The sequence below is a fragment of the Carettochelys insculpta genome, chromosome 2 (assembly GCF_033958435.1).
Source record: "Carettochelys insculpta isolate YL-2023 chromosome 2, ASM3395843v1, whole genome shotgun sequence".
NCBI lineage: Eukaryota > Metazoa > Chordata > Testudines > Carettochelyidae > Carettochelys > Carettochelys insculpta.
In genome coordinates, this window is record NC_134138.1 from 44368745 (window position 1) to 44388151 (window position 19407).

A 19407-nucleotide genomic window follows, 5' to 3' on the forward strand; every position below is an offset into this window, starting at 1 on the left:
CCCTTAAGTGTATGTAACACACTTCCCATATTCTGGGTTAAAAGTTCTTGCAGGTATGATATTTGTCCTACAGTTATGGTTCCTCCAAGCACTTTTGTAGGTAGTCTATCACGTCAGAAGACGACGTCTTGAGCTTGAAAATGGGTCATCAGTTGTGGACTCGCACATGGCTGAGGAGTCCAAGCTTTAAACGGCATGGGCGTTCACAGTGGAGGCAAGGGAATTGTCCTGGCTCTGTTGGTGAGGCTGGTGCTGTTGCATTCTTACTCTCACGAGCATCAATGAGGCGTACGCGTCGCTGCTCTTCAAAGTTCTTTTGCAAGCTGCTCTAGCTGATCTGGTTTTAAACCAGCATGCACAATGTTGGCCTTCATGCAGTCTTTATAACTCTTGCGAGGCCTACCTCGATTTCTTTTGCCCTGGGAGAGCACCGTAGAGGAATTGCTTAGGGATTCTTGACTCTTCCATTTGTATGACGTGCCCTGTCCAACAAAGCTAGGCTTCCAGAATCATGGCTTCGATACTCATTGTTCCTGCTCTGTCCAGGACTTCCTGGTTCATAACTATGTCCTGCCATTGAACGTGCACTATTTACCTCAAGCTGCGTGTATGGAAGCACTCCAGCAGCTTAATATGTTTTCTGTGCAAGGTACAGGTTTCACAACCATACAGGAGAGTGGTCAGGACTACAGCCTTGTACACTTTCAGTTTAGTAGACTATCAGATATTGTGCTGATTCAACACTGGTGCTCTCAGACATCCTAGTGCCTGGCTGGCCTGGCAGATTCTAGCACTGATTTGTCAAGGGAGCCATCGTTGGCTATCACTGCCAAGGTACTTGAACTCCTCTACTGTTTTTAACACTGTTTCTTCAATAAAGATTGAAGCGGGGAGAGCAGCAGATCCTGGAGCAGGTTGAAACAGTACCTTGGTCTTTCCTATGCTGATGGTCAAATCAAGGAGGCGAGTGGCATCCGCAAACTTGATGAATTGGAGAGCAGATTCCTTGTGTGCCATATGTGCAAAGTTGTCAGCAAAAAGGGCTTCAAGGGCGAGCCTCTCAAATGTCTTGGGTTTTAGCATTCAGCTGATGAAGATCGAAAAGTAACCCATCAAGTCTGTATTTTATGTAGACTCCATGGTGCCAGTCCCTAACTACGTGGCTGAGAATGTACATGAAAAAGAGGTTGAACAACACTGGAGCCAGCATGCACCCCGGCTTCACACCATTGGATATCTCAAATGGATCTGAGGACTCGCCATCTGAAGGAACAAAGCCAGTCACATCATCGTGGAACAGGTGTATGAGGTTAACGAATCTTCTCAGACAGCCAAGTTTTGACAGGATAATCTACAGGACCTCCCTGTTGATGGTGTCAAATGCCTTGGCCAGGTCTATAAAGACAGTGTACAGATTCAAGTTCTGCTCTATGTACTTTTCCTGGACCTGACCAACAGCAAAGATCAGATCAATGGTGCTGCAGCCTGGGCGAAAACCACACTGTGCCTCTGGTAGGTTCTCCTCTGAGATGCTGCTGAGATGGTTGAGGATGACTCGAGCCAAGATCTTCCCAGCAGTATAGAGAAGGGAGATGCCCCAGTAATTTCCACAATTAGCTTAGTCGCCCTTGTTCTTGAAGAGCGAGACGATTGTGGCATCCTTAAAGCCTTTGGGCATGTCATCTTCTTCCCAGATGCTGATCAAGATGCTGTGAAAGACTTCAAGTGACACTGGTCCTACCGCTTTGAAAATTTCAGCAGGGATACCGTCCATCCCAGGGGCTTTGCCAGAGCTGGTCTGGCTGATTGCCTTTTTGACCTCATCCATTGTCGGGGGCAGGTCAAGACTGTCTATTGTGGGTTTCTGAGGGATCTGGTCTAGGGCCACAGGGTCAACAATGGAGGGTCTGGTGAGAAGGTTGCTGAAGTGCTCTCTCCATCTATTGTTGATGCTGTTCTTCTCCCTCAGAAGGGTCATGCCATCTGCAGACAGGAGAGGTGTAGTACTTGGCTTTGAAGGTCCACATATAGCTTTGATAGCACTCAAGAATATCTTGGAGTTCTTGGTGTCAGCATAGTATTGGCCTTCATCAGCTTTACTCTCCCACCACTCATCTTGCACTTTGCAAAGTGCTGTTTGCGCCCAGCTCTGAAGGTGTTTGAAACGATCATGTTTGGAGACTGAGGACTGATAATTCTGCCATAGCAGAAATGCATTCTGTTTTCCCTCTAAGATCTTCATGATGGCCTTGTCATTTTCATCAAACCAGTCTTGGTGAACTCTCTTTTTCAGTCCCAGTGTTGACTTGGCTGACTCAGTCACCAGGGTTTTGAACTGGTCCCACTTTTGTGTTGGGTCTCCATTCAGGGGACCATGGGACGTAAGCACTTCGTCAAGGCAGGCTGTGAATTTCTCAAGATCACCAGTATGTTATGTTGCAGCTTCCCAGTGTTGAAGGAGGGTCTGACTACTTTGAGCTTCTTGCAGTGCAGTGGTGTGATGTGCAGCATAAAAGACGGATCTGACAAGTCTATAATCAGTCCAGCACTCAACTCCCCGCATAGCCCTGGCAATCTTAACATCTCAAATGTCCCACCTGCGACTGATGACAGTCAAACACGTGCCACTGTTTTGATCTCGGGTGCATCCATGTGGTCTTGTATTTAGCGGCTTGCCTGAAGAGAGTGTTGGTAATTGTCAGGTTATTTTCTGCACACAAGCTCAGCAGAAGGCGGCCACTGACATTCATGTTACCAACACCATGATGCCGCAGCACCCCTTTCCAGGTGCTACAGTCTTTGCTGACCCTGGCATTGAAGTCACCCAGCAGAAGCTTGTCACTAGGAGGTGCTGCTTTCACAAGCTGGTCACGGTCCTCATAGGAACTTTCCTTTGCTTCATCGCTGCTAGTAAGCATGGAGGCGTAATCGTTGATGACTGCAACATGAGAAAGGTGTTGAGGGGGAAGCGAAGCTTGATCAGATGTTCACTGATGCAAGTTGGTAGATCAGGAAGCTGGTGCAGAAGCGATGTCTTGGTGGCAAGTCCCACTCCGTGGATTCTGTCTTCAGTTTCCGGCCTGCCTTTCCAGGAGAAGGTGTCACCTCCTTTTGGTTCGCAGATGGATCCTTCCTCTGCCAGTCTGGTCTTGCTCATGGCAGCTATGTCAACGTTAGAACATGCCAGTTCTCTTGCTATGAAGGTCGTTCCTCTCTCAGGCCTCATGGCATTCTCCCTGTCCAAAAGGGTGTGAACGTTCCATGCTGCAAATATCTTTCTTTTCACTGTTTTTTGAATGCTGTGAGGGTAAAACTGCCAGCTACGACATCCTGGCCATTTTGGCTGGGACAAGCAATTTTTGGGACACCTTTTCTAGTACCCTCCCTCGTCTTGAGGGTGAGCAGTACTGTTCCTAAAAAGGCCTGATCAGTTGCCTGGGATGCTGCCAAGCTCCTCTGTTGTCCCAGGGTCAGAGTCAAGTGACTATGTGCAGGTTTGGAGCTATGACTCCCAGTGGTCACCTCCACCTGTCGCTTCGCCCCTCCACCATTGCTGTAGGACTCTGAGGTAGACAGAAGTGATGAGAATGTGCAAAGAACCTGTGCAGGAGAATGTTTGAACTGGAAAAGCCATTGCACAGGGCAGTTCCACTCTCTCGACCTCAGAAGCTTGGTTCCAGTGGTACAAAAAGTCATCACGGATGGGACTTCCTAGGCAGCAGTAGATGGCCATGCCGTCCTTGGTGCTTTGTCATGCCCTTCGCTCTCCACAGAACGTTGCAGAACTGCCTCCCTGGTCATTGGATCTTGCTGTTGATCTCATCTGCCCAGTCCACTGGGGCTGACTTTGCATGCTGGGATTGACAATTCCCTATCTCACCGCAGGTTTCAGACCTGCCAGCTACCCTCACCTGGTTTAGCCCATGTGTCAAAGCAGTTTATCAGGGTTTGGCTGCTGCACGCTACAGCTTCTTGGAGCCACAGGTGAGAGCTGGGTGCCGGGTGGGGACTAAAGGTGCACGAACTGCCCCAAAGAGACATGACAAGTCCGCACACCAGAGGTGCTACCCCTGCCTGGACACCCCATATACTCCAAGCACTTTAAGCAGCTGCTAAAGTGGTCATTAACAGGCCTGTTACTGTTGCAACAGGACTTCAAACCTGGAGACCAAGGCATGCCCCATCTGCAGAAAAATCCCTGCCAGGACTCTGCAGGGCATGTCTACAAAGCCACGTGATTTTGAAACAATAGCCCCTATTTCGAAATAACTTTGATACCATCTACACATCACCACCAACTCCGGTAAAACAAGATATAGTAATCCCTCGAAATGTGCAAAATCCCTGGCTCAGCGCCCCCCACACCCAGCCATTGTTCGACACCCCCAACCCTGGCCCAGCACGGCCCTGGGTTAAAAGCCCCGAGGCCCTGGTTTAAACATCCATGGCTCTGGCTCACCCCCCCACACGTAGCTCCAGCTCAAACACACACACGCACACCCCCCTGGCTGCACGGCTCCAGGTCAACTCCACCCATCTGCCCCCCCTTGCAGTCCTAACCCAACCCAGGATTAATCCCCTATCATCCCACTCCCATGGCCCCAACCCAACACCAGGGCTTACCTTTCTAAAGGAGCTCCAGGTACACCTGCTGCTTTCCCAGCTGCAGCACATGTTCTGCCGGTGGAAAAACTGCCCCCCAACTTTCACTAAATTTGAGTTATGTGAGGGTGCATGGGAATGCAACCCTTGCATAATTCAAGGGACCGCATTACTAAAAACTTGAAAATGAGAGAACCACTTTCTAGGCAAGAGAAACAGGTATGTGAAGCAACTGTCACAAGTGGTAAAAAGGAAGAGAGAGGGCAAAGGTCTGGCAGCACCTAATATACCAGCACATGAATGCAGCATTCTGGAGAGTGCCACAGCCGGGTACCACTAAGGCAAAAATCTGTGCATAACGACACGGATACACCTAGACTGGAAGTGCCATAAATGAACCAATCAAAGAGCCATAGTAGTTGTGGAGAGAATAATCTGAAGTTCATAGAATCAAAGAATCCTAGCACTGGAAGAGACCTCACAAGGTCATAGAGTCCAGCTCCATGCCCAAAGCAAGACCAACACTAACTAAATCTTCCCAGAAAGAATTTTGTCAAGCTGGGACATAAGACATTTAGGAATGCAGATTCCACCACCTCTCTATGAAACCCATTCTCGTGCTTCACCACCTGGCCATGAAATAGTTTTTCCAACTACCCAACCTATATTTTCCCAACCATAACTTAAGGCTCTTGCTCCTTATTCTGCCATCCTTCATTACCGAGAACAGCCTTTCTCCATCCTCTTTAGAGTCCCCCTTCAGGAATTTGAAAGCTGCGATCAAATCACTCCTCACTCTTTTCTTCTGGAAACTAAATAAGCCAAATCTCTCAGTCTCTCTTCGTAGGGCATGTGCTCCAGCCCCCTAAGCATTTTGGTTGCTCTCCAATAGACTCTCTCTCTGATAGATCCACAACCTTTTGAAATTGGGGGGCCCAGAACTGGATGCAATACTCCAGAAGTGGCTTCACCAGTGCCAAATAAAGGGGAATAATCACTTCTCTAGATCTGCTGGAAATGCTCCTCCTAATGCACCCCAATATGTCATTAGCCTTCTTGGCTGGAACGGCACACTGCTGATTCATATCCAGCCTCACATCCACTATAATCCCCACATCCCTTTCTGCTGCGCTGCTACTTTGCCAGTCAATCTCCAGCCTGTAACAATGCTTGGGATTCTTCTGTCCCAAGTACTGGAGTCTGCACTTGTCCTTGTTGAACGTCATAAGATTTCTTTTGGCCAATCTTCCAAGGTCAGAAGGTAGCAGCCAGGATTCAATACAAGCAATAATACATATCTTTGTTGCTGCAAAATAAGTATGGTGGGGCGGGGGCAGAACTAGACATGTCCAGATGGAAGGGGCTGTATAACTGTGAAGTACTAGTAGCTGAAGGATTATTTAATAACACTTGGCAAATAGATGGGCAGGGAATTGCATTACTAAGAAATAAGTGTATAATTTTCGTGATTTGATAACTGTACAGCATTCTTATTTTGATGGGGCAGTTCCCCAAAATCATGCCAGTTATACATACAACCACTAAACACACAATTCCTGTGAGAATGTACACTTTGCTGTATCTAAGAAAATTAAATACTACTTAATTCACATTTAACAATCAGCAATATTTCAAATGTACTTACTGTATCACTTCTGTTCACATTCTCTTCAAAGTCTTTAACTCCCATTATTCCTTTAAGGCACATTGCTTGGCACCCAACAAAACCTATCTGGCAGTCAAAGAAAGACTCTCCCATCATAAGGGCCTATGGGAAGCAAAAATAACATGACAAATACTAATACTACTGCAGATATTAAAAACAAAATAGAGAAAATAAAAATATATTACATGGTAAGCTTTAAAAATTTAATTCTGAATTAATCCAGAAATTAGTATCAACTTTAGAAATACATTTTTACCAAATCTTAGAGCTATGGTGTTCTAACTTTGTAGTAACTGAGACCAGGAATTACTTTAGTGCTCTAACTAATAAAATAAAAATACACAATTGAATATTAACTACCATTTCAAACTATTTAACTAATAAGAAACATTCTACATAAAATTGCCAAGGTATTTACTATGACCTGAAAACTTTAGTTATAATGGAAAATTACCTCAACTGTGGTTCCTTCTTGCTCCCAACATATAACTTCTTTGGATTTTACTTTCTGAGGGCTATAATAACTACTTTCAGCTTGCATTTCAGTAAGCTATGAAACAATAAGATAAAAACCTTATATGAGCCAGTATTAGCATTAAATAGTAGTAATCTGTCATTACTACACAGAACTGATGAAGACAAATTAAACTTTAGTATGGGCCAAAATTTATTATTACGCAGGAAACAGGTGCAGTAAAAACAGCTGTAACACATTATCCATATTAGAATACAAGAACGTCTCATTCGATTTGCCAGTGTAATTTCAAGGATTGCTAAGAAAGTTTTAAACACTAGGATTTTTATTCAGCTTCTCCTTCTGTATCCACGATGTTAAAAAAAGGTAAAACAGATATACAACTGCAATACATATTTTATAAACCCCTCTAAAAACCATAAACTTATTAAAACACTTGTGGCATAGTAAATAATTCACAGCATTAATAACACTGAAGAAAACATCGTAAATTTAAATCATACCTATATTCCTTTTTACATGTTATTTTAAAATAAAATTCTATTAAATTTTATCTTGTGTGCTCTAAATACTTAGATATTTATCAAAACCTTAAAATGGTAAAGAAACATAAAATGGAAAAATACATTAAATAGTTAAAGTATTAAATAAGTGAAAAAAGATACAGAATATTAAACGGTTCAAGTTTTAGTACAACTTTTTTTATTTTTGTATTTTTACATTTTGCTCACTGAAATTCATAATTCACATTTTATTTTTCATATGAAGTACACACCAGCTCTCACTACTTTGTTATTTCTAGGACTGTGTGCAAACGTTTGCTGTTTCTAAGTAATATTCTGCAATCCAAATGCTCAAGGAAAATTGGTTAAAAAAAACTAATCACTTCAGCTGTGTGCAATTATTGTAGAGGGAAAGCAATTAATTGATTAAAAGAACTCAGACATTACAAGAACAATTTTCAACATTATTAGAAAAATGCTACATTTAATTTGGCATGATTTTTTTTCAGCTGGAATGGTATCAACTATTCAGAATGCTAATGCAGAAACTTGACCTTGTTTTTTTTAACCAAAATATGAACCACAAATTAATTCCATACATTCTTTGCATGCAAGCAGAACAATGAATTCTAATGTTTTCCTCTTAAATGTCACCATATTGCTCTCATATACCACTTTACATACTAAAAATACAAAATGCATGATACCATAATTTATAAGTAATTTTTACCACATCCTAAGATTAAATGCACAAATCTATTCACACAGTATTGAGAGGACCAATGCTGCAACCCAGGGGTCATATAAATCAATGGTTCTGAACCTGGGGTATGTATACCCCTGAGGGCACAAAGAGGTCTTTCGGGGGTAAATCAACTCATCTAGATTTTTCCCTCATAATACAACAGGCTAGATAAAAGCCCTAATACAGTCCATACTAACTAAAATTTCATACAAAATGAGAAAGTAAGCAGTGCTTCAGTAATACTGTGCTGTGACACTTTTGTTTATATCTGATTTCGTATGTAGTTTTTAAGTGAGGTGAAACTTGGGCCCAAGACGAATCAGGCTCTTGAAAGGTGTACAGTAGTCTAGATTGAACGAGAACCACTGATCTAAATAGTTCCAATGACTTAAATAGGATTTCTCATGCGAGAAAGAGCTGTAAAACCAAGTTTCAATACTGCTTGTTGGAATACAAAGCAAAGCAAAACTGTTTAAGTTCCAGCTGTGTTTTAAAAAAAAAAAAAGATTACAACTTGCATTCTTGTAAACAAAGGAAGTAAGTGAAAATGATGGGAAAGCTATATATTTTCTTCCATTCGTATTAACATTCTTAACTAATCAGGAGACATGAAGACATGTTCCAATCACCTAATAAATCTTCTATATAAAATTATTGACATTCTTCTATCAGACTGAAGTGTCAAATAATTAGCAAATTTTAGCACTGAAGTGACAAACTTTTAGCCCTTTTTCATCAATTTTTTTTTAAAATGCAGATTCTCCATCATCCTTCTTTCCCTGCTCTCAAGCATTCTGGGATTTATTCAACATGTGCCCAATTTATACAACTCTCTCTCTCTCTGTATATAAAAGTTCGTATTGTACTATTCCTAAGGTACTCAATAGAAGTACAAGTATTTAAAAATTACATCAATTAAAATTTAGTTTAATCCTGGATGTTCACAGGTCCGTTTTTATTACTATACAGTGAAGAAAGTCATTTGAGCCATTATTTAGTTCATGTATCAGCAAACATACTTTTACAAGGTGTCAAATTAATTTGCATACACATATTGTAGACTCAAAAGACAATATTTAAATAAATGTTCACAGATGCTCTTTGGTAGTAAGACCTTTCTTCTTTCAAAGTTTTTACCTCTTTTAGTGCTACATCAAAGCTGTTTCCCTTCATGACTAGATTTTTTTTCACTAAACTAAATTTTATCATCATTCATCATCTCACAAACCCAAGTTAACTGCCAATGGTTTGATGAAGAATAAAACTTTTCAATTGGTTCACGTTTGAAGCAATATATACATTTTACCTCTCTTGACCAAAGGCACAAATGGCCCTTCACTGAAATCTAATAAATTGTCTTGCTGAGCAGTGACTTAGTTATTAGACTCTATATAATGTATTTACCTTGAAAGTCACGGTTGCCTTTGTGCAGTAAAACCCAACAGAAATAATAGGATCCTTAAGAGAGTGAGATTTCTGCTGATGTAATACAGTTCCACCTTCAGTTGCAGGATAGTCATCCTCTCCATCATCATAATTCACAATAGCAGGAACAAAAGACCAGGCCCAGGAAACCCATCCCTGCTGCTGATCATCATCTTGATGCATGTAGGTTTCTTGGTTAATATACTGGGTAGAATATTGCATGTCTGGACCAGTTTCATCTTCTACACCTTTTGATACAAGAGGGAAGTTAAATTTCAATTCAACAATTATTAAAGGATCATCTGTTACGTAATGTACACAATTATATGAAGCAGTCATGGGGTAAGTTTCACACACCCTATTACCTTGTCTCTCTGATCCCTTTAATACCAACACAGATTTTTTAAAATTAATTAAAGCTACCCAAGCTCCTATTATTTTAAGATTTTCTGGGGGTGTTAGATTTTAAGTTAACAAATGTGAGCTTTGATGACTTCTGCCAAAATTTTTCATTATGATTAATGAAAAAGTGCTAGGGACTTTAAGCGTTTTTCTCTATGTACATGTTGCTCAGCTACATTCAGTCCTCCTTCACCGAGGCTATTTTTGAAGCTTCAAATTTAATTTCTATCTCACAATTTAAGTTCAATTTTACAGAAAGTAGAGGGAAAGCTGTATTTTTCAAACCCCCTGAAACAAAAGTTTAACAGCTGTATAGTGATGCCTCTATGCTGAGGTGATTGCCACCCTATAAGTACACTATAATTTATCTCAATTATACAAAAACTCCTTTTTTTCAGAGATGTGTACTACAACTCTACCATATAACTCACAATGCTAAAAAAATAGCTTACATTTCTAATGCAGAAGAATTTTGAACTGTCACAAGATAACGTAGTTTATTTCAGAACACTTTCTTCCCAACTCAGGAATCACAGAATTCTAGGGCTGGAAGGGACCTCAGGAGGTCATCTAGTTCAGGCCCCTGCCTAAAGCAGGATTAACCCCAACTAAATCATCCCGGGCAGGACTATGTCAAGCCAGAACTTAAAAACCCCAAGGGATGGAGACGACTCCACCTCTCTCGGTGACGCATTCCAGTGCTTCACCACCCTCCTGGTGAAATAGATTTTCCTCATATCCAACCTACACTTCTCTCTCTCTAACATCAGACCATTGCTCCTTGTTCTATCATCTGTCATCGCTGAGAACAGTCTTTCTCCATCCTCTTTAGAGCCCCCTTTCAGGAAGGTGAAGGCTATCATCAAATTGCCCCTTGCTCTTTTCTTCTGCAAACTAAAGAAGCCCAAATCTCACAGGCTGCTGCTACATTACCATTCTCCTATCAGAGGTGCCATGGTAGTGAGGCAATTCGAAGCAGGCTTACAAGGTGCTAACTTGCACATTCAGCGCCTCATTAGTATAATGGCTACCATGCAAATAGACTTCAAATTGCAGATTGACAGTGAAGATGGGGGCAGCTTTGAAATAAGCACCCCACTTCAGCATTCCCTTACTACCACAGAAGGGGATTGGAGTAAGGGAATGTCAAAGTGGAGCACTTATTTCGAAGCTGTCCCCATCTTCACTGTCAATCTGCAATTCGAAGTCTGTTCGCATGGCTACCATTATGCTAATGAGGCACTGAATATGTATGTTAGTCCCTCATTAGCCTGCTTCCAATTGCCTCATTACTATGGCACCTCCAACAGAAGAATGAAAGTGTAGCAGCAGCCTACGTCTCTCCACATAGGTGGAACGGTCACACCCACACCCACACCCCCCAAAACCTGGAATTCAAATTCAAGCAATCAGTCTAGCAAACTGAAATTCAGATTCCAACAAACAGCCTAGAAATCAAACTCACCCACAAGTAACAAAGATCAATCAGTAACTGATATCAAAGCATCACGTTTTTTTTAATCTAACCGCTTTCTTTTCTGTCCTTCAAGGTTCTCATGATTATAACAACTTGAAAGTCCTTCTTGCTTATGGGGCAAAACCTTAGACTATTTTTCCATGTATATACAGCACCTATGCCTCAACAGAGCCCTGAACTCAATGTGCAACAGCAAAACAAATAAGCTATGTTTACACTAGAAGCATCTGTCTACAGAAGTTACTGTCGGAAGAGATGTTCTGAAAAAACGTCTATGGAGAAATCGTGTCTACACGTAAAAGTGGATCAATCTTTTGATCCATTCTGTCAACAAAAGGGCCTCCAGAGTGTTTACAGGGCTTTTTGTTGACAAAATGCAGTGTGTGTAGATGTTCTATGAGTTTTGTCAACAAAAACCCAGTTTTCTCTACAAAATTCTCTAGTGCCAGATGCAGCCAAATGAATAATTGTCACCATAATGGAAAAAACACAAAAGTGAATGGCTGATGGCTGTTTCAAAATGAACTGAAAGATAACTTCTCTGACAAATAAGAAAAGCACAAACTTAACAATATATGGCATATTTAAGGAACAAAACCCCTGTTGGCCAGAAGGGAGGAGAAATTATTCAACATGTGCAAAAGTAAATAAGAAGAGTATAAATCTGCTTCCACTGAAGGTCATGACAATTCATTCAGTGACTTCAAAGGAACAGAACTGATTTTGAATGAGGAAAATGAGTCAAAAGGTATTTTAATGGCTTTTTCTTTTGATTTTGAAATGATTTCCCATTTCATATGCTCATTTTCTGTAGGGTTCTCCTTCACTTCTCTCCAGCCAATCTAAATTTTGGAATTTCCCTATTACATCTCAAACAGTAAGAAGCCATGGCACCTATGTTAGTTATGGACAAACAGCCTGAATATATTTACAATATAATGTCTTTAAAATATTTTCACTACACATATGCATGTTGCTTCATGGGGGAAGGGAACAGTCACTACTATAAAACAAGCAAAAATCTAAATTAGACAAAAATTAAAATAATCAGCGAAAGAAAGAATAGCATGGAGAACAGGAGATAAAACAAGTTATTCTGCTATTCATTCAAAGCTAATAAAATAAGAGAAGTTACTCACCATAGTAACGATGGTTCTTCGAGATGCGTCCCTGTGGGTGCTCCACAATAGGTGTCGGGCTCGCCCGGCGCCGCAGATCGGAATTCTTCCAGCAGTTTCTCCTGGATCGTGCATGCGCCAGCGCGCGCCACTCCCTTGCACGTCTCTGGCCACGTGCGCGATCCAGTCCCCGCCAGTTCCTTGACCAACCGTCTTGAATGCTCCTGAAAGACACTAGACAGAGATCCGAAGCAGGGAGGATGGGCGGGTGGTGGAGCACCCACGGGGACACATCTCGAAGAACCATCGTTACTACGGTGAGTAACTTCTCTTTCTTCATCGAGTGTCCCCGTGGGTGCTCCACAATAGGTGACTACCCAACAGTAACCCAAGAAAGGAGGTGGGTAATCAGTTTATGTGCAGCTTGCCCCCGAAAGGACCGCTGTCGAGAGGCGGGTATCCTCTTGGAATACTCAATGTAGGGCATAATGCTTGGCGAAGGTGTCATAGGACGACCAGGTCGCCGCTCTACAGATGTCCTTCAACACAATGCCCTTAAAGAAGGCTGTTGACGCCGCCACCGCCCTGGTGGAGTGAGCCCTGGGCAGGGCCAGCAAAGGAGTCTTTCAAAGCTCGTAGCACATTTTTATACAGGACACAATGTGCTTTGAGATTCTCTGTGAAGAGAGACCTTCTCCTTTTCACCCGGGAGCGAGAGAGACTAGAAGCCTGTCCGTTTTCCAGAAGGACTTAGTTCTGTCTATGTAGAAGGCCAACGCCCTCCTCACATCCAGGAGATGCAGGCGTGCCTCCTTGCCGGAGCTGTGAGGCTTCGGGTAAAACGAGGGTAAAACTATTGGTTCGTTAAGATGGAATTCTGAAGAAACTTTTGGAACAAAGGCTGGGTGCAGCCGTAAGGTTACCGCCTCCTTTGAGAATACTGTGCAGGGCGGCGTTGCCATAACTGCTGCCAGCTCACTCACCCTGCGAGCTGACGTAATTGCAAGGAGGAAGGTTGTTTTTATCGTAAGGAGATGTAGGGGAACCGTGGCTAATGGTTCAAAAGGTGGACCCGTGAGCGTGCTGAGCACCAGGTCCAGGTTCCACAATGGCGGAAGCGGTTTCCAAGGGGGATACAGGTTTACCAACCCCTTCAAGAACCTGGTAACGATAGGATGGGCAAAAACCATGGGCCCCTCCTTTATATGCCGAAAGGCTGATATAGCGGCGAGGTGGACTTTTAGCAAGGATAAGGAAAGTCCGCCCCTCTTGAGGTCCAATAAGTATTCAAGTATTACCGGTATAGGAACGTCAAGGGGAGCTAACTGCTTGGCGGAACACCAGGCTGTGAATCGAGTCTATTTCTGCTTATAAGTCTTACTGGTGGAGATCCTTTGGCTACTTTCCAGGACTTGTTGTACTCCCTCCATGCATGTACTTTCTAAGGAGCTGAGCCATGGATTAGCCCTGCGTGAGTAGGTCCGGCGCCACCGGTAGGGGGGAGCGATGGGCGGTCCGACATGCGCAGAAGCAAGGGAAACCATTGGTGCCGATCCCATATTGGGACTACTAGTATCATGTGAGCTCTCTCCCTGCTGGCTTTCTGCAAGACCTTGTGGATAAGCGCTGTGGGGGGGAACGCATAAAGTAGGGGGCCCTTCCATGTAATCATGAATGCGTCCCCCAGGGACCCCCGCCCCACTCCTGCCCTGGAGCACTACTGGGGACACTTCTTGTTGTGCTGTGCGGCAAACAGATCGATCTGGGGAAACCCCCATGTATGAAAGATAGGTCGTAGAAGATCGGTGCGGATCTGCCATTCGTGCGTGAGTGTGAAGCGCCTGCTCAGCTGATCTGCTTTCACATTGTGAGCGCCCGGCAAGTACGAGGCTTTCAACATTATGTTGTTGGCGATGCACTAGTTCCACAGTCGGACTGCTTCTGCACATAGGGCACGGGATCGGGCTCTTCCTTGCCGATTTATGTAAAACATAGTGGAGGAATTGTCTGTATTGATCCTGACTACTTAGCCACGTATGTGGTCTCGGAAATGCTTGCAGGCATTGAACACCGTTCTGAGCTCCAGTATGTTTATGTACAGTGACTGTTCCGCAGGGGACCATAGCCCTTGCGTCACCTTGTCACTGATGTGCGCTCCCCATCCTATGTGGGAGGCGTCGGTAGTAAGAAAAATAGAAATTTGTTGGTGGTGAAAGGGCACCCCTGCTAACAAGTTCTTGGGGTTTACCCACCACACCAGGGATCTGCGCACCTCTGTCGTGGGCGACACTACCTTGTGAACAGTGTGGGATGCTGGTTTGTAGACGCTCGCCAGCCAATGCTGCAGGCTTCGCATGTGCAATCTGGCATTCTGTACCACAAATGTTGCTGCTGCCATATGGCCCAGCAGCTGTAAGCATGTTAAAACCAGCACCGTGGGGCTGTATGTAAGGACTTGCACCAGCGAACTGATGGCGCGAAAGCGGGTGTCAGGTAGGTACACCCTTGCTGTGATAGAGTTTATGCGTGCCCCTATGAACTCTATGTCCTGTGTGGGGTCGGTCTTTGACTTCACAAGGTTAATGACTAGGCCCAGTGAAGAAAACGTGTCCGCTGTGACGCGTATCATGCGTAGGACCTCTGCCTTCGACGCCCCTTTCAGTACGCAGTCGTCCAGGTATGGAAATATGAATACCCCCTGTCTGTGCAGGTAGGCTGACACCACTGCCAAGGTTTTGGTAAAGACTCTGGGGGCCGAGGAGAGGCCGAACGGAAGAACCCTGTACTGGAAGTGTTCCTTGACGACCATGAAGCGGAGGAAGCGCCTGTGTGCCGGGTGGATCGTTATATGAAAGTAAGCATCTTGTAAGTCGAGGGCTGCAAACCAATCTCCATCGTCCAGTGCCGTGAGTATGAAGGTGACTGTAATAATCCGAAACCGTTGCTTGCGCAAGTAGCGGTTGAGGCCCCGAAGATCTAAGATGGGCCTCCAGCCTCCTGTTTTCTTCTCTGTGAGGAAGTAGCGTGAATAAAACCCTTTCCCCCGGAATTGTTCCAGCACTCTTTCCACCGCCCCTATGAACATAAGGTGGTCCACCTCCTGTTTGAGCCTCGCCTCATGGGCATCGTCTCGGAGGTGGGGCCTGGAGGGAGGCTTCGTCAGTAGGAACGACTGGAAGGGGATCACGTAACCCGTGGCTATGATCTCCAGCACCCATTCGTCTATGGTGATCTTTTGCCATTGGGAGTGAAACCATCTGAGGTGATGATGGAACATGAGATGAGAGTGGCATTGCGCGATGGTAGTGATAGTGTAGCCCTCAACATGCCCGTCAAACTTGTTGCCTTTGGGCCTGTCCCAAGGGTGTACGGCTTCGTTGGGAACATCGCCTGGGAGTTCTGTACTGTTGCTGCTGTTGATGTCACCCTTCGTCGTAGCCCCGTTGATACTGCGCACGCTGTGGCTGGTACGGGTAGCGTCTTTGCTGAGGGTAATGTTTTTTCTTCCTATATGGAGGGGTATAAATACCTAGGGTTCTAAGTGTAGCTCTCGAGTCCTTACTGGAGTGGAGCACCGAGTCGTCTGAGTCTGCAAACAACTTTTGCGTATCAAAGGGAAGATCCACGATCTTTGCCTGTAGATCCCTCGGGATGCCCGATGTCTGGAGCCAGGATTCTCTACACATGACCACTGCTGTAGCCGTTGAGCGTGCCGCTATATCTGCCACATCCAGGGCGATCTGGACTCCCGTCCTCGAAGCTGCGTAGCCCTCTTGCACAATTGCCTTTAACACCGGCTTATCTTCCAGAAGTGAATCCATGAGAGAAATAAGCCTGGAGTAATTATCGAAGTTATGGTTCGCTAGGTGTGCCGCATAATTTGCCATTCTCAATAGCAGGGTGGAAGAGGAATATACCTTTCTGCCAAACAGCTCTAGCTTCTTGGCATCTTTGTCCGATCCCCCCAATTTGTACTGAGAAGTCTTTGACCTCTGCTGCGACGATTCGACCACCAGTGAGTTCAGCTGTGGGTGACTGAAGAGGAACTCCATGCCCTTTGCCGGGACGAAGCACTTCTTATCCGCTCTCTTGTTTATAGGCAGAACGGAGGCCGGAGTCTGCCATATGATAGTGGCTGACTCCATAATGGCTTCGTCCAGCAGGATAGCAATTTTGGATGAAGCCGGGGGTCTCAAATTTTTCAGGAGTTTGTGATGTTTCTCCTGCACTTCTGCCATTTGAATGCCTTGCGTGAAAGCCACCCTTTTAAACAGCTCCTGAAACTGTTCAAGGTCATCCGGAGGAGCGACATCCCCGGGGGCCATGGCCTCATCTGGGGAGGAACCACTAGGGTAAACCTCCCTCGAACTCCCAGGTTCCTGCGGCCGATGGTATACCTGCTTGCTGGAGGATTGCGAAGGAAAGACTCGGGGTTCTAAAATTAACTCCCCTTGAGATAACTGAGTTTCCATCCCCGCCCGGGAGTGTCCACGGGGGTATTGGCTGGCTGGGGAGGACCTAACCCTGGGCGTGGACCTGGGGTGTCTGTGTCCAGCATGATAGGAACAACCATGGCAGCACAGGCATGGGTCCGGGGACGGAGACCTGGACCACTCTCGGGGTGTGTACCCCCAATGTCTGGGAGAGCAAGACCTCCGCGATGACACAGATAGCGGTGACACTGGTTTGTGATAGTACTCCAGCAGATCCAATCCCAGAAAGGGTGAAGGTGGCCCAAGCCATGGTGACGTTGGTTGGAGGAATGGAGAAGGAGGTTCTGGATAGGCCGGTGGAGACCCAGGCCTTCTGGGTGGCGTGTGTAGCACAGGGGGAGAGCTTGCTGTTAGCAGCAGTGCAGCCCTGTCCAGAGAAGGGCTGTGGTGCCGGGTTTTTGCTCTTGCCTTTCCCCTCCCCTGTGGGGCTGGCACCACCCCCTTCTGCGCCGCAGATCTCGGCCCCACTGTCGGCGCCGCGCTCTGCCCGCTCAGCTGAGGTGCCGCACGGATAACGTCCTCTGGTGCCTGCGGGCTCCGTGCCTGCTGGCCCTGCACCGTTGGTGCCGTGGGGGTCGGTGCCGCCAGTTCCTGCACTGGCCTGGCCGCTGCTCTAGGCATTGCGCATGCCGGCTGTTTTGTAATCGGAGGCTCAGCTTCTGCCACGTGCGCTGCCGTGGTGCCGCTTGCCTGAGTATGCAGCTGGGGGCTGTGTGCTCCGCCCATCCCGCTCGCTGAGACCGCCGGCAGGGATCGAGCTGGGGAGAGCTTCCTCCGTTTTTGCACCGAGTGGGTCAGAGAAGCTGCCTTCCTTTTGTGGAACCCAGAGGGCCCTTCTGATTGCCTTTCCGGCACATCTGGCTGGAGGGCCTTATCAAACAAGAGCATTTTAAGATGCATTTCTCTGTCTTTCCTTGCCCTGGCTGTGAGCTTAGCACAGTGGGAACACTTCTGGGTAACGTGTGATTCCCCCAGGCATCGGATGCATTCACTATGCCCATCGGAGGCCGGCATAGCTTCACGGCAGGACTCACACTTTTTAAAGCCTGAAGAAGCCATCTCGGTGAGTCTTTTACTGTTAATAGGGTACTTAGCACCTTATCTGTGCCTGTTTACCCGAATCGCAGACCCCGGCCTGCAGGGCAGCGGGCGCCCTACTGGCCTTCACGTCCACTCTTCTTCTCCGCTCCTCTCTCTCTCTCTCTCTCTCTCTCTTTTTTTTTTTTTTGAATAAAAGAAACAACAATTTACACGTAGAAACACTGTCTAATCTAACTCTGGCCGTAGCCTGAGCGGATTCCGTCTGTAGCCGATGGCGGTTGAGAAGGAACTGGCAGGGACCGGATCGCGCACATGGCCGGAGACGTGCAAGGGAGCGGCGTACGCGTGATCCAGGAGAAACTGCTGGAACAATTCCGATCTGCGGCACTGGGCGAGCCCGACACCTATTGTGGAGCACCCACGGGGACACTCGAAGAACCTCAATTTTGAATAAAAATCTTAAACAGTCTAATGACCTGATTTTTAGGGAGAAAGAGGACGTTCCAGGTTTAAAAGGGAAAGGCAATGTCAAAAAATGTACAAGTGGGGAAAGAGGGAGGAATGAACACAGAACAAAATGTACAACTAAAACAAGGAGAAGGCAGGGAACAAAATACAAGGCTAGAAAAAAAATCCACTCTACTTAAGTTATGAGGAAGCTTTTCTGCAATAGTTGCCATTTAAATAAAATATTCTAATCCTTATAGTTGGACAGACCACCTTGCAAATAGCATCCTGTGTAAACCAATGCAGTGCTGTCTTCCAAAGTCTGAAAAAAAGTCCCACTGCTCCAAAAAAAGATGAGATGGGATGGAGAGGGAATCCAAGAAGGAAAATATGGTATACAAAAATGAGACCTGTCACAAATTACACTTGACAAGTTTCACTAGAAAGCTCACCTATAATAATTTCAGAGGGCTGCTCTTTTACCCTGTAACTTCACAGAAAACGAGCAATTCTGTAGCACCTTTCGTGTTCTACAGAACTGCTTGCTTTTTACAGTAATTTACAATTATATACAGACAGGACTATAAACCATATGTAATTGTTCTGTTCTTTTTAAAATACAGAATGTGGATTTGAGAGGACAAGACAGCATTTTTTCACTCTGATTAGAGGATATTAGAGGATAAGTAATGTTTTCAAGTTCTGATAAAGGAAAGAAGGTCAGAAATTAAGCAAAGAAGACTTAATTAAGATGAGATATAGGAGGTTAAGTTCTGTGTGGAAAGAGGTCAAAATCAGTAAAAGATATTCGAAAGTGAAGGAGTCACCTGACTGAGCAGTGGGAAAGGAAGAAGTTTCTGTTTATCTAAAATGCTCCAACTAAGAGGAAACAGCTAAGAAGGTCTCAAGAGGAAGAAGTAGCAGTTAAGAGACCACCACAGCATGAAACACAGCCAGTGAGAAGAAACTTGACCCCATTCGGTTTCTTCCTAACAAAACCTTTCAAACAGAGG

General features: G+C 45.0%; 1 protein-coding gene across 10 annotated transcripts in view; it reads right to left on the minus strand.

The window, feature by feature from the left end:
* The window catches only part of VPS13B (vacuolar protein sorting 13 homolog B), a 903527-nt gene that overhangs the window by 730325 nt on the left and 153795 nt on the right, over positions 1-19407 (minus strand). For all 10 annotated transcript variants that reach the window (XR_012644370.1, XM_074986872.1, XM_074986870.1 and 7 more), the window contains 3 exons: positions 9396-9664; positions 6723-6818; positions 6248-6370 (listed from right to left, as the gene is read on the minus strand). Coding sequence is in view for 9 of the 10 variants with exons in the window: in XM_074986872.1 (XP_074842973.1) it covers positions 6248-6370; positions 6723-6818; positions 9396-9664 (488 nt within the window). In the remaining variant the exon portion in view is untranslated. The remainder of the gene's footprint in view (positions 1-6247; positions 6371-6722; positions 6819-9395; positions 9665-19407) is intronic.